Below are 21546 nucleotides of genomic sequence, written 5' to 3'. Positions count from 1 at the left end.
TCCCTTAGTTACACTCCAAAAACTCTGTTGTTGGATGAACACAATTTAATCATGGCACCTTTTTCTACGTGATTTAACCAAGTACAATAACCGATTTTTGACCATGTCAAACCAACACATTTGGCATTTGGTTGTTTGATGTAATCAGATTACCTTGGATCATTGTAGTATACTCACATTAACTTGAAGAGATTTATTTAAGCATGTAGATTGAAAGTTTTAATTCATTCAACACAAGTTAAAAACTTCAGGAGAACACAATGAAATCTTGTTGTTTGAACAACTACTTTGTTAATCAAGGGAATTGCTGCTAGTCTTGCTTAACGAACCAATATGTGGGTTGATGGTTTAATAGAGACAAACAACCATTTACACTTACATTCACGGGTAACTTAGAATCACCAATAACTCTAATTACACCCTGCAAACCAGCCAGATTGTGGATTTGAACCCAGGCCCTTCTTGCTGTGAGGCTTAACAAAACTAGGAAAGTTGTGATTGATGCAGAGTTTTCTGTATGTTTTTGTCTTTGACAGGTTAAACCACAATAAACAGCAAACACGTAGTGTGGGTGTAGTTGTCTGTCTCTTAAAACTCCAGTGATTTTCCTGCAGTTTGACATCTCATGTGTCATGGTCCCCGCACCTCGCCAGCTGACAGCAGTCAGGCTTTGTTTTGTTTATTCTCCTCTCTCGCCTCTGCTCTCCCTTTCTCTCTCGTCCTCTTCCACTCTCTCTTTCTCCTGCCGGGGCGGAGCTCAGTATGGGCTCCTGCTCCTGGCCCACGCACCTGGAGATGATCAGCACACCTGCCGTTGATTATGAGAATTGGAGTCCTACTTAAGATGGCGAGTCTGCTCTACTCGTCGCTGGATCGTTGAGCCGTCAGCGTCAGTCGTCCTGCACTCTGCAAAGTTTGTTCGTGAGTACGTCTGAACCAGGAGACTAACTGTTTCTCTGTCTGTGTATAGATTTCCCCTGGACCTGTTTTCCCTGTGCACGGTGACTGAGCGTGAGCAAGAGTGATGGAGGAAAGAAGAGGAGCTGTGTGTGGTTGCGAGGGCTGTATGGAAATCTCCCGTCCCTGGACTCCTGCCCCTTTCACTCCCGGACCCTGGAACCCCGGCCCCTTTTCCCCAGACACCGTTGTGTGTGTATATATATTTCACCGTGGAGAACACTGTAAATAAATTCACTTTTGATTTGAAGAAACTTGTGGTCTGCGCCTGAGTCCGCTCCACTAATCGTGACATCATGGTATCTTGTGAATTTCGTGAGTCCAGGCAACAAACCACTCTTACTAGATTGTATCCTGTCATCTCAACATGAACAAGAATTAAGTTGCTGAGTTTCATGCAGATGCTACATGATTTAATTATGTTCACCATAGAAAAATGAAATTATTTAGTTCAAATTACAAGTTTGAATCTTGTACATGTAACAACCACCCAATAGGTGTAGGCTGCTGGGGGGCTCCCATGATGCACTGGGTGTTTCTTCTTCACTCACTATGTGTTAATACACCTGTACGTCTTTAATCATTAGTTATTATTCATATCTGGCTCTTCCACAGCACATCTTTGATGTCTTCTTTCTCTCACCCGAACTGGTCACATGGCTGCCCCTCCCTGCAGAATAAGCAGCAGCTCAGGAAACAACACCTACAAAGTGTTTTCAGTTTGACCCACAGAGCTGCAGAGCATGATGGGACCCGGTGATAAACTGGAGCAAAGCTCATGCTAACATCACACACAGCAAACATGTTAAACAGGGAGGACGGTAACAGAGGGAATGATCAGGACAGTGAGCTGCGGTCACCACAGAAACACTGTTTACACAGACTCCACAACATTGTGTCGGTGTTGTGTAATCTGTGCCGAACACAGAACAGAGACGTGATAAGAAAACCTCTGATCAAACATGATGAATCCTCAAGTGTCAGTGAGAATAACAGAAAGGGAAAAGTGAGTCATTTGTCATGAGAAGTGGGGCTCAGGAGGTGGAGCAGGTCACCTGACAACAGAAAGGTCGGTGGTTTGATCCCTGGCTGCTCCAGTCTGCATGTCAAAGCATCTTTGCTGGTCATGTTACTATGGTAACCCAGAGGAGTTTAATATGATAAGTATCAATTTATTCATTAAATGAGACAATCAGTCAAAAGTCAATCAGTCATTTTTAATCAGCAGTGTTTTTGGAATCATCACATAAATTTAAAACAAAACCAAAAACGCTGAACAAGTTTGTAAAGTTTCTACAGTGTTTCCACTTTTCTTCTCTCACTTCTTCTTCTTCTTGGTCTCCTCTCTGGGCAGACATGCTTTCACTTCCAGCAGCTGAAACATGAAACATGAGCTACACTTTGCATGTTCACAGTGATGCACGCGTTTGTAATTGTACAAGATTATAACTGATGATGCTGTGACAACATGTTCTGTTGAAATAACTTCACCACAGCTGACACAGAACGATACAAACACATATTTTAAAGCTATCATTTTATAATTGAATGTTATGAACAGTAACAGAGTTACAGTGTAAATGAAACATATTCACAGCGCTGTTTGCTACGATGAGTCACCGTCCTGCACTTTATGAGTGTTTAAGTTCTTTGAGTCGTCAAGTTTACGTCTCACGGATTATTCTGGAACTCCTGTTTGTCTCGGTGTCTGTTTCCCTTCCTCTCTGTGTCGAGTCTGCGTCTCTGTCTTCTGTACTTCCATCTTATTTTGCCCGTCTTTTCTTGCATTTAGTTTCCGTCTCCGTGCGTCTGTTCTCTTCTATAGAGTCTCCAAAAGTTGATTCTGTTCATCTGGACGTAGCATTTTGTGTGAGAAACGTTTGGTCACTCATCCAGGTGACTTCTTCAGTCTCAGCTGACTGCAGGTTTCCATTTCTTTCCATTTCTCTCTGATTTGGTTCCGATCACCATCTCCGTGTCCCAGATCTTCTTCCTCTTTCTCTCTCTGTCCCCCATCTTGCCACCATGGGGAGCAGGGCATTCAGCTGCTCTGCTCCTCGACTCTGTAATTCCTCCTGATATAAGGAATATCACTTCCTTCTCTCTTTTTAAAGTGTAGACTCAAAACTCACATGTTCAAAATAGATTATCCCACATAACCTCTCAACTCTGCTAATTTAAATCTGTTTTACAATTTTATGTGTAAACTTCTTGCTTTGATGTTGCTTTTATTATTCTGCTTTGTACAGTGTCACTGAATGCACTGAAAGGTGCTTTCAAATAAAATGTAAAATAATAATAATAATAATAATAATAATATATCATCAACAACACAAAAAACATCACCCCTGCAGGGATGACACCTGACAGGTTTGTTTAAGTGCACTGTTCCAAAATTAAAAATACATATTAGTTCTAGTTTCGGACATGTCCAAGCACAAAGGCTGTCTTTCTCTTAGAAAGAAAAAAAACCCTAAACTAACTGGCAGGATCAACCTAAGAACACAAACAACCATCAGACAGATAAATGACGCTGAGGTTTCGCTTCCTGGTGGAACAATATCAGAACTTCGGGTGTCATGACGGTGCTGCACTCACTGTTTCTGGCTTTAACTGGTTACTGATGTTTACTTGGTCTGAACTCAGACCTTAGAGTAACTACCCCCGTTCATTTCCCCCACATAATATTTACTGGTTGCCCACAAGAAATGTTCTTGTTGGCAGCTGCACAGTTCACACAACACTAATGTTTACTGTCAGATGCTTCTGAAACATCACAGTGTTTTATTCCTGGAATGTGAGTTTCTTCCCTGGGTCTGTCTGTTTGTGTGTGTGTGTGTGTGTGTGTGTGTGTGTGTGTGTGTGTGTGTGTGTGTGTGTGTGTGTGTGTGTGTGTGTGTGTTTGTCACTTTTACTGCTACCTTCCAGATGTTAGCTGCCAAAAGATTTTGTAAAATTTTTATTATCAACTTGTTTTTTATTTTCCAACCTAAATATCACCTGCTTTAAAGCAGCCTGGTTGTCTAGCAGTACTTTTTTCTTTTTTTCTTCTTTTATTTCTGTCCCGTTTGGCTCTTTTGCATCAGAATTAATGTCTAAAGGCAAAGAAAGATGCCCAACGGATTTACTTTACCAAACTGACCATCCCAGCCTTGCCATAATGGTCCATTTGATTCACCTTTTATTGTTTATTTTATTTTCACTTGCTGAATACGGGACAGACTTGACTGGAGGAAAGAAGGGGAGAAAGAAAGAGGGAAAGAGAAACAGCTGAGAAGAGGGACGGGGGAGAAGGGCAAAAGACAAAAACCAACAGAATGGGCAGAAAAAAAAATGCATATATCAATCACCTGGATCACCTGCTGAGAAAGAAAAAAGAAAGCAAGCAGAAGAGAACAAGAGTAATAGAATAAACAACATCACGATGATATATGGGAATATGACAGTAAATACTAAATGTTAAACATTATTGTGCAGCACATAAGATCAACAGAACACAGTGTGCTTTGAGGTAGGAGCCAAAAAGGGTGTAGTTTGTGAGTGTGATCACCCGTGTGTACACCTGTGAGCATGGACGCGCTTGTTTTTTGTTTTTTAAAAGGTTCCTTCATGTAATGATCTGCTAGAGGGTGTGGGGGGGCCACAGCCCCGTCCTCCAGGGCATGAAGCAGGTATGGAGGAGATCAAAACTCCAGACATCCAGAGGCCCCCAGAACACAAGAGACCAAGGAAGACCAACAGAGGGGCAGCCGCGCCACTGTCCCAGTAAGAGCTGAGGAGAGTCCCAGATGAGGGCTCACTCAGCAGCCGCGGAGCAGAAGCCAGGGGGAGTTGCAGTGACGCGCCCGTGAGCTCCGCCGGCAGCCAGCTGCGCCTGAGTGACCGAGCCCCAGGCCGAGAGGCCGGGGGCACCCCACCTCCGAAGTGGCCCGAGCGAGCCCCAGGCTCCAGGCCCTGATAAGCGGCCACCAAGGAGTGAGCCGGTGTGTACCTGGACGCCCACCCCCAGATACAAAGAACCACCAACGCACCGATGTCTGAGGGAGTCCGCCACTGGCAGGGGAAGTGGTGGTAGGGGGAGATAGGCCTCCAAACCTTGGAGGGCCTGAGATGTCCCCAGAGAGGTGGCGTCTGATACCCAACCTGACATATAGACACAGACATACAGGCACACACAGACACAAACATCCATTCCCACCCTCATGCTCTCATATGCACTCACTCCACACTCAACCAACGTGGAGACAGACATAAAGAGACGCTGTACACACGATCACACTCCCCAAGCGTACTCTACAAACCGGGTCTAGGTACCCTTGCCCCTGGAGGGGGGAACTGCACCCAGACCCAGGTGGTGTTACCCTTTTCCCTGCGGTGGGGAGAGGCAGACCGCCCCGACTCCGCAGCAGCAGGAAGGCTCCACACTCCAGACCGCAGTCGGAAGCCAAACTTCTTTCTGCAGAACTGCAGAGTCTGCATTGTACTCTGAAAACTCTGAAGTCGGTGTTTAGTCATTTTCACTCCATATAATTTGTAATTTGTATTATATTCTTACTTAAAAGCTAAGGCTTATACAATTTTAGACTCTGAATTGCTGTTTATAAATATTTTTGTAAAAGTTTGTAAAAATGAATCTTGGAGGTTTTTTTTTTTCAGATTATGTCCTTTAATGAACTAAAGATTAATATAGTACCAACTTCCTGTGATTAGTATTATTACAATGTAAAACATCTTAGCCCATAATAGCCTTGGAAAAACCTGAATCACACACTTACTATTTTTAATAATAATAATGATTACTTTATTCATCCCCGTGGGGAAATTCCTCCGATCATGGAGCCGCCACTCTACCTACTGAGCTATCCCTACCCCTGACAACTTCAGCCAAACCAGTGGCCTCTGCTGGGATCACTGGTGAGCCAACACTTGTCCTTCCTTTAGATTTCAGGGCTTCCCTTTGCTCCTCCGTTATAACTGTTCTCTCTTCTCAACAAATGATGACACAAAGGAATCAGCAGTGACAAAGATGATGCTGAAGAGAAGCACACACTTCACACATATAACAGACCAGTGCAGTTACACACACCTCTGCTTGACATCAGGCCTCAAACAAAGACACAAAACACTAACTTGACTCTAAACAGAAGAAACGAGCAGCTGTTTCTGTTCTGTGCTTATTTATACGAAGCAACACAGAAACACTGAGAACAAAAGACATCACACACACACACACACACACATGGAAACACTGGAAACCTGTTTTTGGTGCAGCAGCGGTCCCAGCTGCTCGCCTTTATCTAGACTGGGTTGGCTGCTTATCTCAATATAATCAATGTTTAAACTTTTGTTCTCAGTGTTCCTGTGTTGCTGCGTATAGGATCTCCCAGCATCATCAGCTGTGCTGTCCAGTCATTGTGTGCGAGGTTACCCTTATAGTGCAACGTCTGTTTGCAAAGAGAGAAGCATGTGTGTCAAATATAAATAAGCACAGAACAGAAAAAGCTGCTCGTTTCTTCTGTTTAGAGTCAAGTTAGTGTTTTGTGTCTTTGTTTGCCTGGAGTTCCCCACCCCTAGCCTAATACATCTAGGACACAATTTAAAGCTTTACACACTTAATTACGATTATGTTGTCTGAGAACTAACACAGAGCAGAAAACGTACCTTGTGATTGAGCTAATTTTTTATTATTCCTCCACAGTGTGGACCAGCAGAGCTCAGAGGTTCCCAGTGGTCAGTCTGTCCAGCAGCATCAAACACAGCTGGACTCCATATTTATGGTCTGCACATGTACAACAACTACTTTTACATCTATTCTGTTCACAATCATCTCCATGCTGCTCTTTGTAGACCGGTGGATTGTCAGTGTGTCCAACATGGATCTGATGTTTGGCTCCATGATTTCAGTCTGTTTGGGTCATTCATAAAGTGTTCTGTGAAGGACGAACTGAAGAAGATCCAGAAGGTTCAGAGTCCAGATTACCCAGAATGGGAGGATGATGAGCAGAGGAGCAGCAGCAGAGAGGCATTTGAAGATCACAGTGAACTTCCTGAGGAGAATGAAGCAGGAGGAGCTGCCTGACCGACTCTAGAGCAGTAAGAGGATTTTTGTAGAAAGATTTAACCTTCTGTGTCATGGCACTTGGTCTTCGACCCAGTCTTTCTATCTTTCTGGACTTTACTGGGTTATTGAAATATCGTATGAGGCTAGTTTCATGGTTATGTTTACATCAAGCATCAAGTATGCTTTGGTGTAACAAATATTCAACAAGTTCGCACAATCACCTCTTTACAATGGACTATAAGGTTTAAATGATTTGCCTGTGTGTAATAAACCATAACAGCACATTTCACATATCTGTAGTAAGAAAAATCTCTTTCTGAAAACACTGCACGTCTTTAATGTGCTGCTTGCTTGTGACTTCTTGATGTTGGTAAATACAATAAATGAAAAATACATGTACAACACATTATGCTTCTGCTGTGAGGTCCTTTTTTGTTATTACTGATATATGACATTCCATTGGAAAGAGATGATTGTGAGAACTTGTTCATTATTTGTTCAATGAACAATTCAGCTGTTACACGTTTCAGTATCTGTTTGTATTTCGTGGAATCAACATTTGTGTGCGAGTACACAAAAATCAGTACAGTTATTGCAAAAGTACCAAAAATAAACTAAGCCGACTCACAACTGTACAATAAAACAGTTACAGCCTCATTTTGTTTTTACACTAATTGAAAACATTTTAATCACAATAATACAACCTGATGTGTAAATATTGGGATGACCACTAGATGGCTTCAGATCTCCATAAAATAAAAATCCGCAGAAACATGAGACGTGCTCGTTTCTACACAAATAAATAAAACAAAGCATTTTAATAACGACATGAAAAAGAAAATACAGCAGTTGTTAACACTTACTACGCTGACCTATTATTGCTCTTGTATATTACAGATTAGTATGAAGCAATTGTGAGAGTTTTTACTGAGACCATAAAACTACATCTCCCTGATGATGACGACCATGACGACGATGTTAAAGATGATGGCGAGCGCTTCACCAGATCTCAAACTGCGTGTGCTCCTTGAAGGCTGCTCTGTGCACGATGTTGTTGCTGAAGAGTGACTGTCAGTGAGTTACTGCAACCATACATAATATCTGGCTCTCTGAGGTCAGCTGATCAGTGCTTGTTGGCTGTCAAAGCTGTGGATCTCACTTCAATTAGACCCACAATCTGTGGTTCGAATGAATAATATAGTGATGATGGGATTTCTATTTGTTATAAAGGGATAAAGCTTTATTACATTTAGTAAACGCATGTGAAGAGTGAAAGGATGGTATCAATATGTATCAATATGGATATATTAATAGGGTCATTTTATCCTCTTAACCCTTTAAAACCGGTCGGAGCGGGCACGCTCTCTTTTGCATAACTATTTTTAAATCTCTGTAGAACTGGAACCACATAAGCTAGCGCAATAACTTTTTGGGCATATGAAACCAGAGGAGTTGTACTTACATCTTATTCATTCAGCTTGTCTTAGGCCACGGTTTCCTTCCACATATAGCTTTGCAAAAATTGCATAAAAAGCACTTGCAGCAACAAAAACATAGTATTCCAGAAACACGCTTTGCCGATCTGATCAGCTGTTTGTAACACTTCCTACATTGGAATAGACGTCAGCACGAACTATTGCATGTCCGAAATTGGAAGTGACGTCATTTTGCAGAAAATGTAGGGTTTTTTTTACATATGGGCCTTGCTTTATAAGCCTACACTGGTGTTTTTAAAACTCATGTTTGACTTCATGCTTTTCTGAATCGTTTCTGGGATGCTTAGAACTCAAATTGCATGAGAAGCTCATCTGTAACCGAAAGGTTGCCGGTTCGATCCCCAGCTCTCACTGTCCTGGTGGTTGTGTCCTTGGGCAAGACACTTTACCCTACCGCATACTGGTGTGGGCCAGATGGCGCGTTATTGCAGCCTCGCTTCTGTCAGTCTGCCCCAGGGCAGCTGTGGCTATGTCATCCAGGGAAGGACGGATGTTGTTTTGCTGTGCTGTATTTTAATGTGAAGTGTACTTATTTATTTTTTATATTGCATGTATTGGTTATATTTTGTGCATTGTTTTATTTAGTTTGCATGTTTTAGTTACCGTCAAATTGTCCTGGAGAGACTCCGCCCTTTCCCCCGTTTTTACTAATTGGACACACCTGAGAGGAAAGGCAGTGTAATTTACAGAGTGCTCAATGACACATAAGAGGGTTGGAGTTGGGTTCGAGGGAGCACAGAACACCAGCGCGCAGAGGACCAGCGCACAGGGCACCAGTGCAGAGAGTGACAGTACCAGCGGGGAGAGCGGAGACAGCACCAGCGGAAGGCACGGGACGGCTGTGTGGCTTTGCAGTTTTAAAGAAGCGGCGGGCGGAGTTGAGAGCTCTGCCCACCCGGGGTAAGTCTTCGACTTATCCCCTTTTATTGAATAAAAACTGCCGGAAGAATAGTGACTGCCGCTCCTCCCTTTCTCTAGCATATCAAGACGCGAATGCGGAAAGGAAGGAGAGGACTTCGCTGGGTTTCCCTTTTACTTCGCTGGATTTCTTAACTCCCTGGGACTTTTATGCCGTGGTGGATCCCACTGGACTTTTAATGTTGTGTTTGATTGATTTTTATTGTGTTATCCCTTGGCCAAGGTTGTTTTAATTCATTTTACATTTTTAACTATTTAAATATAATAAATTATATTTTTAATTCTACAGTTTTTTTATCGTGTGCTTTCCCTTGGCGGCTCCACTGCTCTGCCCGTTTTGAGGAAGGTTTCCTTCCTTTTAAAAAACACAAACCACCTTGGAAATAAAATCAGCCTTTCCGCTCCGTTACAGCTACAACTGTGGTTTGCCTGCACCAGTGTGTGAATGTGAGTGAATGAATAGTGAAATTGTAATTGCAATCCATTATTATTTTGATGCACATGCAGTTTTTTTCTTTGTTTCAAATTTGCATTGTACTATTTATTTTCTTTTTTCCTGCTGTATATAAAAATTGGTGTATCTCAAAAATAAAACTATGAAGACGCTCAAAAGAAATTTCCTGTTGTTGGAAACTATTTTGTGCAATTTTTTTGTATTTACAGTTTTGAGGGATAAACCTCTTACATTTCTCTAACTATAAATATATGTAAAAAAAAAAAAAAACAAAAACAAAGATTTTTTATATTTTTGTAGTTTATTGCACTTTTTTGCAATTTATGTAGTTACTAGAGCAGGGCGACCAAAAGTATTTATCACGATATACATTTAAAAATTTGCGATAACGATATAACTGATGATATAATTGACACTAGACAAAATAATTTACAACTTTATTAGTGTAAAACAAAAAACCCCCAATGTATTTTCACTTAAACAAGCAGCTGTTTTTTTTTAATGTGCATTAAAAGTTATATAATATATAATAATATAATAAAAATTTAACAGTGCAAATGCAAATTCCTCGCTGACAGTTTAACCAAAAGGCATTTCCAGTGGAAAATGGCCGACAGATCCTGAGCATAATCATGTATACTATGTACAAAACTTAAAAAGAGGTTACACACACACAATACGGTAATATTATGTTGAAGCACAGCACGTATCGCTCCGCCTACGATAGCCGTAACGCTCCGACAATCCATCAAGCGGTGCGGCTTCGTAGCTTAGCAAAGTCATACTAAAACATTTGACAGATTTTCGAGGGCCGTGTACATAAAATCGATTCGATGTCAGTAAACACAACCAGAATTCATACATAAGGCACACGGAAGTATAAGAACCTATAACCTATCTGGTTATAGGTTCCATTGGAAAGAGATGATTGTGAGAACTTGTTCATTATTTGTTCAATGAACAATTCAGCTGTTACACGTTTCAGTATCTGTTTGTATTTCGTGGAATCAACATTTGTGTGCGAGTACACAAAAATCAGTACAGTTATTGCAAAAGTACCAAAAATAAACTAAGCCGACTCACAACTGTACAATAAAACAGTTACAGCCTCATTTTGTTTTTTCACTAATTGAAAACATTTTAATCACAATAATACAACCTGATGTGTAAATATTGGGATGACCACTAGATGGCTTCAGATCTCCATAAAATAAAAATCCGCAGAAACATGAGACGTGCTCATTTCTATTTCTATTATTGCTCTTGTATATTACAGATTAGTATGATGCAATTGTGAGAGTTTTTACTGAGACCATAAAACTACATCTCCCTGATGATGACGACCATGACGACGATGTTAAAGATGATGGCGAGCGCTTCACCAGATCTCAAACTGCGTGTGCTCCTTGAAGGCTGCTCTGTGCACGATGTTGTTGCTGAAGAGTCTAGAAAGAGACCAAAGCAGAGAGCAGACGTCACTCACACAGAACAACATGAATCCACGTGAGCTCAGGCTGTGAATGATTCCTCTCAGAGTCTGAGAAGAAACTCCTTCATGTTGGCTCACCGCACACAGTGGATGGAGGGGTTGATGGAGAGCAGCTGCAGTAACACATTGGTCGAAGCATCAGTGATCTGATTGTGACTCAGACTGTAACACAAACACAACATGTGGCTCTAACTGATCGCTGCATATTATATTACTGTAGTGTGTGTGAACAGGCTGATGGTTGTTGGTGCCTCCCACAGGAGGATCAGTGTGTGACACTCACTCTAGGACTTGGACTTTGTGCAGATGTGTGATGAGAGGGAGCAGCAGCTGGTCAGTGAGCTGACAGTGACTGAGGTCCAGCTCTGTCAGCCCTTCACACGAGTCCAGCATCTGGACCAAAGCCCCGCAGACCCTCTGATCCAGCGTGCTGTGACTGAGATCCAGCTCTCCACCCAGGGCTGTACACAGGGACACCGCCCGCCTCACTGCGTCCCTCTCACTGTTCACAGGAACCAGAGACAGCAGCTGGAGGAGGACAGTGTTACTGACTCTAAACAGGACAAACAGAGAAACTGTCAGGATGCATCAACACCAGCGTGAACAAGGTTCTCTCTGGTTCAGACTCTTCGGTGGTCTTTCCCACCTGAGGCGGACCCTGTGGAGGACAGGAAACAGCAGGTCCAGCACGCTGTCCTCCACCTCACAGTCTCGCAGGTCCAGCTGTGTGTCCCGGCTGCCCTGTGTCAGGATGGTGGAGACGGCCCTGCAGTCATCAGCAGTCAGACTCAGAGGCTCAGTCTGATCCTCCTCCGGTAGCTCCACACAGGAGGAGCAGGACAGATCCAAGCTGTGCTGCAGAGTCCTCAGCAGGCCTGACGCTGCCTCCTGCTGGACGTCACAGGCAGCACAGCAGTGGATGAACCTCAGCAGCTGGTTCCTGTCAACACTGGAAAGAAACGCATGGAGACAGAAAATCTCAAATGATAGATGCTGCAAACAAACTGCTGGCTCCAATAAAATGTGTTGATCTTTAAAACTAAAGGATTTTAAGAACAGCATCTATGAACTAGCAGCAGACACATTATTGTAATTAGATGTTGGATTTATGCACAGCACTCATGTTATTAAGACAAAGTCACACTGAGCCCAGTTTCCCTGCTTGGGCTGATTGTGCAGGTGGATGTTAACAGATAACAGCTTTAAATGAATAAGGACTCTGTTCATCTGGTAACTCGTTGTTCATGATTTACTGCATTTATCAGATTAAAAGCATCATTTGTCAGCAGTGATGAAGAGTAAATGTCTCCTTTGTGTCCAGGAAGCCACAGAAACACAGCATGTAGCAGATTATTTTAATGGGTCCAGTTCAAATGTGTCTGCAGACAAACTTGTGATTTGCAGCCTTCAGCTTGTTGTTCGAGCAGCTGATAAAAGTAGCCCAGGAGGTGTAATGACAACACTTGATAATAACTATAATTAATACAATTAAATTGTTAATTCGACCAATTTTAATTCACTAAGATTAAAATGACAATAACGCTGATGATACCATTTGGTAAAACCACAAATGAGACACACAAATCAGAAGCAACAAGTCAGAGGCTGCAGTTTGGGAAACACTGAAGACCACCAGAAATGTTTGGGCCTCATTTGTAAACTTCACCAAATGATTTCCAATAATATATTTTTAAACAATTATCTGCATAATTAATGAGAAATTGCAAAGCTGACATTTGTAAACTTTGTAAATAATTCATGAATATTGTGTGACATCTAAAAACAGGACGGCTAATGCTAAGCTGCAGTGTGTTCAGCGATAAGTCGGCCCTTGGGTGTAAATAAAAAAAAATCAAACTTTTGATTAGTCTGAATTTCTTTGTTGTTTAGTAAAGTTTGTGTTGGATTAAAATACAACAAACGGCTTTCACTGTTGCCATGACAGCGGGCTAATGCTAAAGAAAAGCGTGTGTGAATCTCTGAGACTAAACAACAGTCGGGGGCGGGGCATCTGTGATGAAACCCTCGATGATAAGTAGTGAAATAAACATCTGGTCATCATTAAAGAACACATACCATAGTGAGAACATGTTGTTTGTGTCATCAGAGTGTAATTATCGTCTCTTTCCAACTATGATATATAAGATAGGAAGCTTCACCACATTGTTGTTCGTACATGTCGCCACTATGAGCACCACTATCAGCGGCTCTGGGATTCTTTTCCAGGAAAACTGAACTCAAAGCCGTCTTCAAACCAGCTTACTGTCTGTAAACATCAACATGAACCAGTTACTGTTTGATCCTGTTTCCTGTTCTGTGTTTGCTACGGTGACCCTGGGTTGTTAGACAGGCGCCCACTAATAAAATGTGTTATTGTTGCTGTTGTTGTTATTATTACTGCTCTACCTTTAAATGATGTTCACTCTGCCTGCTGTTTGAAACTTTCCTTGTAGTTTCTTGTTCAACTGTTCATGTAATCTGTTCCACACTAACAGTAAAATGTTAGCTTGTTTTTGAAGCATTATGTTACAATAAAGTGTGTTGTTCAGCAATCACACAGTGCAGCACAGAGAAACGAGCTCTAATATCTGACCTGAGACGAGAAACGCTGTCCAGCATGAGCAGGATGGACTCTACTCCCCCTGCTGGTATGGAGGTCCACAGCAGGTTCAGTCTGACTCCGTCTCCGTGTCTGAGGATGAAGATCAGAGCAGCACAGTCCACTGAGTCCAGCTGTCTGCAGCTCAGGCTGATCACATGACCGAGTGACCTCAGCAAACTGGGAACAGCGTGACTGTCGTGAGCTCTGTAGAGCTCTCTGATGGAGCTCATCACAAAGCTGGGACTGGGCCTGAAAACAAAGAGTTTATTTCCAACTTTGTTTAAAGGATCCATGAAGTGCTGATTAAAGATGAGACAGCATTTCAAATCCTCCTGATTAATCAGCAGAAACTGTGTAAAAGATCAAACCACATTCAGCACCTTTTAAACACAATCCTGTCCAGAAAGGGAAGCAGACGTGTGGTCTCCTCCTGTAAGAACAGGTTCTTCCTCAGGTCCACAGTGATGGTCTGAGCCGACGGCTGCTGCAGCAGATAGTGAAGCAGCTCCCAGCTCAGGCAGCAGGAGGTCAGGTCTCCACCAACCTTACTCAAGAAGGACAACGTCAAGTCCTTGTCCTGGGTTTCATGGAGGAGAGACAGGAGCTGCTGGAAGCTCTCTTCACTCAGTCTGCAGAGATCATCAATATAAAATAAGCTTTGAAGTAAAAATCGACATTTTATTTGTCCTGTGATGTTCAGAAAGACATTTACTTGACTGTCAGAGGACCATGATGGAGCAGCAGTGCAATGAGACCCTGAGCAGGGATGCAGGTCTCAGTCAGGTCTAACCGTCCGACTGTCCAGTATCTCAGCAGGGAAGCCAAACTACTGACGGCCCTCAACAATACTCTGTGTGATGGTCGGGCTTTCTTAGGCACAAGAGAAAGCTCTTCAACAGCCAGCCGACGGGCCGCTCTGCCTCTTCTTACCCACTGAGACAGCAGCAAGGACATGTCGATGGAAAGCCTGAAGAACGAAGAGACGAAAGAGCAGAAATGATGAACACCAAGAACTAAAGATTCACATAGAAATGATGTTAGAAGAGCAGGAGAGAGTCATGGTTTCACTTCCTGCCTCAGACTGTGTAGTTGTGTTGTGTGTCTGAAGAGCAGAGCGCCTCCTCTGGCAGACATCTTGCTGGGTGTGAGGATGAGATCCACTTTAGAGCCGCACAGTTTGAGAACTCTCCCCACAGACCAGCAGCTTTTCCTGTGTAACGCTCCTGTTAGCAGCAGCTGGAAGCCCAGCAGCTGCAGCAGAGACTCCAGCTGCTGGGCCTCCTCTCTGGATCTTACAGACATGGATGTGCACACACTCTGGAAGAACTCTGGATCACAGCTGGAACACAGTGAAGATGGGATCAGAGAACATGCTGGAAACGTTCTGCAAATGAAACCATCATCACTTATTTACCTGAGCTGTGAGATAAAAGGCAGACACTGCAGCAAACTCCTCACTTCACTCTCTTCATGTGAGCAGCCTCTCAGCTCCACTTGTTTCTTCTCTGGTTGGAGTTTCAGCAGCTCCAGGAGGATGGAGGTCTTTCTCTCTGAGAGGTCTATGGACCAGACTGCAGGAGCTGACTGGAAAACTGGCTGTAATGATGGAAGGACACTCAGACCTGTTTTAGTCTCACAGTCCTTCACATGGGAGCACAGATCCAACAGGAAGTTAATCTGATCTCGCTTCAGATCATAATAATCATCATCATCTTCATCCAAGCGTCTCTCATGAAGAGGGAATGTTTGATATGTGCACACTGATGCTAACAGCTCCAGGATCTTCTCTCCTGTCTGCTGCTCTCTCTCTGCTGCTGCACAGAACAGACTCACAAAGATCCTCGTTCGGTCTTCATCTGATGTCTCAGCATCAACTCTGCAACAATAAGAAGGAAACATTCAGTGATGATTTGATGTGAGCTGCATTGAAACAACCACACACTGCTGACACACTTTGCAATGTTTGTGAGTTTAATCTGGATCTTTGCTGATTTTCTGTCTTCAGTAAAATAAAACTTTGATAAAAATCAGAGTCTGTTTATTTCTTTGGAAGTCAGCAAACTCATAAATTGAGCAGAGGATCAAATAATTATGTCACTGCTGTAAAAAGGTAGAACACTGTGAGAACAGCTGTAATACAGTGTTGTATTATTCATGTACGTCGGAGTATTTGGAGAGTTTAGATTTTATATTTGCTATGGTCACTGAATCCTGGTATTTCTTGGTTTAATGCAGTAACGTCTGTTTTCTACAATGTTTATATGACAGGAAATGCTGTTTGTGTTGGATTCTCTATGATGAAGGAGATGGCGAGCCACCTCTGAACCTGATCACCTCCTTAGCCTGAGCAGCTGCTCTGAGCTTTCACTGTGCCAGCCGAGGAGGCCACGCCCCCTTTTTCAGCCTTCACCTGAGTTCACCTGTGTGAAAGCACAGCACCAAACAGCTTAGCTGCTGTGTTTCACTCAGGAGCACTTTGGAAGTGAACCTGACTGGACGTCTTTACTAAAACTGACTGACTACAAACCAGAGGAGCCAACGACAGAACTTCCAAACTCTTCAACATCCCCGAGACACTTTCCTGCATCATCAGGTGACTCCTTGTGATGAGGGTGTCAGGGGTTGTGTGTGGAGGCGTGGAAGAGATGACCCAAACGCTGGACTCACAGTGCAGAAATGAAGAGGATTTATTGGAGGGCGAATGAACAAAGCAGGAACGATGGAGTGGCTGGCTGGCTGACTGACTGACTGAACATACAGACGGAGGGATGACATGAACATCAACATCAATGACACGACAGAGAACTGGTGAAACCGAGGAACTTAAATACACAGGTTGAATGATGACAATGATTGGAAACAGGTGAGTACAGGGCTGAACATAATCTGACTAATGACACGGGAGACAAGCTGACACGGGGAAAAAACAGGAAGTGAGAACATTAATGTGGCGAACCAAACTGAACATGAACAAACTGAAATCACTGGGTCAACGACCCAGGAACCCTGACAGTACCCCCCCCCCTTCAAAGGCCGGCACCCGACGGCCAAAAGAAAAAAAACTAGAACAGGGCGGGCGGAGGGGGCCCAGGACGGAGGGACGGAGTCCACACAGAGACAGTTCAGGTGGGCGGCCACGTGGCCCGAGGCCGAGACGAGACAGTTCAGGTGGGCGGCCACGTGGAAGGCAGCAGCGACCACTGAGCCGGTCCGGTGGGCGGCTGCGGTGGTCGAGATGAGACTGTTCCGGTGGGCGGCCGCGTGGTCCGCGGCCAAGACGAGACAGTTCAGGGGGCCGACCGTGCGGACGGCAACGGCGGCGGCGACGTGGATGCAGTTCGGGAGGCCGACCGTGCGGAAGGCAACGGCGGCGACGTGGACACAGTTCGGGAGGCCGACCGTGCGGAAGGCAACGGCGGCGACGTGGACACAGTTCGGGAGGCCGACCGTGCGGAAGGCAACGGCGGCGACGTGGACACAGTTCGGGAGGCCGACCGTGCGGAAGGCAACGGCGGCGACGTGGACACAGTTCGGGAGGCCGACCGTGCGGAAGGCAACGGCGGCGACGTGGACGCAGTTCGGGAGGCCGACCGTGCGGAAGGCAACGGCGGCGACGTGGACGCAGTTCGGGAGGCCGACCGTGCGGAAGGCAACGGCGGCGACGTGGATGCAGTTCGGGAGGCCGACCGTGCGGAAGGCAACGGCGGCCACTCAGGCGAACTGTGAAAACTGGAGTGTGCAGCGTTTCCGTGAGCAGTTTTCCTGCATCTTGACTCATGTGTGTAGAGTGTTCATAACATCAGCATCATGTTTTTGTTATTTGTTTTGTTGGGTTAAAAATAATTAAGTAAACTTGTGATCATACATATGGATCACCATGGCACATATCATCAGCCATATGATTTATTTATGCAGATGAAAAAGTGAGTGTGAATGTGTCTGACGTCACAGTGTTTTTGTGCGCTGTGTAAAAGTAATTGCCTCTGATTGAGAGAGCGGTGATTCTGCAGGTCACCAGCTATTGTAAAGAAAAAAACCAAACAAAAAAGAGTGAAAAAGAGAGAGAATTTATATTGTAGATGAAAAAAAAAAATCATAGGAAAAAGGTTTTGTGTTGATCAGCCAAAAACAACTACAATCTAATTTTCTGCTTTTAAGAAAGGATTGTTCACAAAAACACACACAGAGAGAGAGAGAGAGATGTGTGTCGATTAAGCAGTGATGATAATAATGAAAATGTCTTAGTTTGTCACTTTCAGGTGAAAAGCAGACCTGAATCAATTTTCCACATGCAACAGTCGGAAGAAAGTCATAGTTTAACATCATTGGAAACATTCAGGCCAAGTTTCTGGCTGACTTATTTACAGCACCATGTGTCTCTCAAACTCACAAGCGAGCTCTCACTCCTCCCTGAAGACAAGGAATGCAGCTCCAAAGAGCAATAACATGGCAGATAAAGAGACAGCAGCAAAGTCCTGAGCAAAGAGTCCCAGCAAGCAGCAGCAGTGTGGACGAACAGCATCAGAGAAGAAGAGCAAACCCATCATCCTGACTGATCGGATGAATGGCACTGTGTTTACAACAAGCTGCAACTTCACTGTGCATATGAAGAAAACGTTTGAGGAGAACTGAACAGTTGGAGTTTGACATTTGCCACCTTTGGAGTAAAATGGCAAGAAGAGACAGTGGAACACAGGACAAAGCTGAAGGAGAACTGCCGGCTGTTGGACTGTTGAAGTGGGAGAGGACAACAGAGTGAGAGTAAGTGGAAACACAGAGGAATGCTGTTATTTAATGTGGGAAATCAAAATTTGGGTTAGCAAACCTGGGAAAAAGAAAACTGACTGCTTAAGTTGGAAAATTGTGAAGGAGTCTGAAACACTGCGAAAATAGAAACATATACAAAATCACACACACAAGCAGAACATGCATTAACCCTACTAACACAAACATAAGAGAGTTTATGAAGATTAGACAACATCTTAAGCATGTGAGTCTGTTTATCATCTTGTCCAAGTCACTTAGTGTGATGCAAAGACCAGTGGACTCATAGCACATTAGTTAAGAAATGATCAAATAATAGCAGAGAAGTGTGTAGGAAAGGCAGCTTTAAGAACATGCCCTGCTGGAGATGCAGCTCCACAGACATGCATTAGACCTGCCTAATAGCACAAACACACATGCAATGAAAATTAGCTTGTTATCTTTCATCAGTGTTAAAATAGTGTTGATTTAACAGACACTTGTTATTAAATACTGAATTTATCCAATGCTGACAATTAACTCTCTAGGTTGCAGGACAACAGTTTAACTTTTGTGGAAAAAAAAGATCCTGGTTTGACCAACCAGTGATCAGACAATAAATTTAGTTGTTAATATAGTAAACTGGGAGAAGCTTCCTGCTTGATTGATGCAGCACAAGTAATTTACTGTATGAGGGAAATTGTCTTTTGTGATACTATTTTGAACATGCTTTTCTGTTGTCCTGTCACCTTAGTGGGTTAATAGCTGATATGCAAATTAGTTGATCGTTCTTAGATTAATGAAAGGTGACTGAATTCTAGCACGAGTGAATGAGATGTGTTGGAGTTTGTTGTGTGTTGAGTGGAGACTCTAAAACACTGAGTTTCCTGTTTTGATGTGGGAGTGAATCCTGTATTTAGATACACAACTCTGAATACGTCAGAACAAACGTCTTTTGTGAAGTGCATGACAACATCTCACATGTTTTATGATGAAGGGAAAAAGGAAAACTGAATAAAATCTGTGGCCTAAATGAGTGAAGAACACAGACCTGGGGATTAAACTCATAGCTTATAAGACATTAGGATTATGTTGTGTGTTGTGCAGCTGATGGTTGATTTGGAGTGAATCTAGCTGATGATTTTTCTTTTGTTGTGAAGTTGAGCCTGCCAATTAGTATGATGGTATGATAAACCATGCTAATGGTATGATTTACCTGAGATGAGGAGCTTGTGTCATGACTTAATGAGGCCTTTTTATTTTGATACTTTCACAGTGCACTGAAAGTTTTGTTCGATAATCTCTGTCGTTTGAGCAGATCTGCACGATTAGAACAGAAAGCGCTGTACGACACGTCGTCGAGGAAATTGTTACAAGTGAGTTTCTCCACATTAAAATGGGCTCTGGAGAAAGCCACTTATTTGGGACAATTAGAAAATGAGAGTCCCAGCCCAAAAAGGATTCAGCGAGGTAATCCGATCTAAACTTCTTCTTTTTCTTTTTGAAATGACGTCATTTTGCTGAGAGTGGAAACTAAATGCGACGATGGGTTCCACTATCAGCAAAGAAAGAAAGAAAGAATGTATGAATGAATGAGTGAAAGAGAAAAAAACTGACTGGTAAAAGCTGACAAGACTTTACTGATGTAACACGACTGTGCGGAGTTAACCCCCACCTGACAAAGGTGCAGATGAATCTATGTGTGTTTCCTTTTACAGGAGCAGAAAGATGACAGCAACATCCGAGGTTGCATGACGATTTAACCTTTTAAATGCCACTTTCTGTGTCTGTGCATCTACCAGGGGTGTTATTCACTACCTTGTGTTGCTCACAGAGGAAACTGTGAGAAAGTGTGTATACGTCTGCGCAGCGCTAACATTTGCATTTCTTTTCTACAGCATTACAGTTCTTCATGTGAATTGATGGTGCGATTTATACCAGGACAACTGGTTGATGTTTTTTTTCCTACTACAGGATTTCTGGGTTTATGTGTGAAGAAACTGTGTTTATAGGTTAGGAGTGGTGATGCTGTTACACTGTGTTTTTGGGAAAATGTGAAGGTTACTTTGATGATGTGAATAACGTGAGAAATTTCCTGTGTTGAAAACTAGTGTCGCTTCTGTCCACAGCTATGGATGGCTAACTTTATGGTCTTTTTATGGCACCTCTGGAACCTGTTGACCTGCGTCTGACTACAGTCAATGTGTGTTGCTAATGTTTGTTTTTTCTATGACTGCATGTAGAGGATTCAGCAGAACCAGACAAGTGACATGAGAAAAACAAATAAGAGATGCAGTATTTATGGAATAGTTTAATATGGAGCTCATTTGCTGGCCACTTTTGAGCCCATAGTAATATATGAGTGGAGTGACTTTGCTTAAGAGGAGTCACCGATTACATTAATGTTAACTGAGCACATGGGATGATCCATGTCTGAGGCAAATTAGGGTAATAGTTGTAGTTTACTGATTTGAGAAAACCTGCACATGACACTTGTCTTGCTGATGTTGAATGCTTATTGCTCTTATGATACAATTGTTTACAAGAGTGAAGTTTGATTTCACTTCCAGATCTTGTTTTCCAGGCCATGATGGTGTGTATGCAGGCTCCTGGGAGAGCCAGGTGTTAAGCAAACTTAATATGCAAAACACACTAACATCTTTTATTGCAGGGTTACGGAGTTGCTCCGGCAGAGATGCCCTAATGTTGCCTGGGACATGATCTAGCTAAACTTTTTCTTTAAGACAGGGATCCAGGTTTGATGAGTTGACGCATGGTACTGCGTGCTAGCTAGCATGACGGAGTTTCTATACAGCTGGGTGGGTG

General features: G+C 43.2%; 2 protein-coding genes across 3 annotated transcripts in view; one reads left to right on the top strand and one right to left on the bottom strand.

The window, feature by feature from the left end:
- Positions 1 to 21546, top strand: part of LOC101477089 (protein NLRC3) — a 374972-nt gene that overhangs the window by 126588 nt on the left and 226838 nt on the right. The window lies entirely within an intron of this gene.
- Positions 10604 to 21546, bottom strand: part of LOC143415587 (uncharacterized) — a 42220-nt gene continuing 31277 nt past the window's right edge. Inside the window, exons 13-21 of the mRNA XM_076880826.1 lie at positions 15392 to 15853; positions 15053 to 15316; positions 14690 to 14944; positions 14358 to 14606; positions 13969 to 14226; positions 12022 to 12324; positions 11659 to 11928; positions 11454 to 11537; positions 10604 to 11331 (exon numbers count right to left, since the gene is read on the bottom strand). Coding sequence (XP_076736941.1) covers positions 11265 to 11331; positions 11454 to 11537; positions 11659 to 11928; positions 12022 to 12324; positions 13969 to 14226; positions 14358 to 14606; positions 14690 to 14944; positions 15053 to 15316; positions 15392 to 15853 — 2212 coding nt within the window. The 3' untranslated portion in view covers positions 10604 to 11264. The remainder of the gene's footprint in view (positions 11332 to 11453; positions 11538 to 11658; positions 11929 to 12021; positions 12325 to 13968; positions 14227 to 14357; positions 14607 to 14689; positions 14945 to 15052; positions 15317 to 15391; positions 15854 to 21546) is intronic.

Source organism: Maylandia zebra, unplaced genomic scaffold (genome assembly GCF_041146795.1).
Source record: "Maylandia zebra isolate NMK-2024a unplaced genomic scaffold, Mzebra_GT3a scaffold01, whole genome shotgun sequence".
NCBI lineage: Eukaryota > Metazoa > Chordata > Actinopteri > Cichliformes > Cichlidae > Maylandia > Maylandia zebra.
This window is presented reverse-complemented; position numbering and strand designations above follow the sequence as displayed.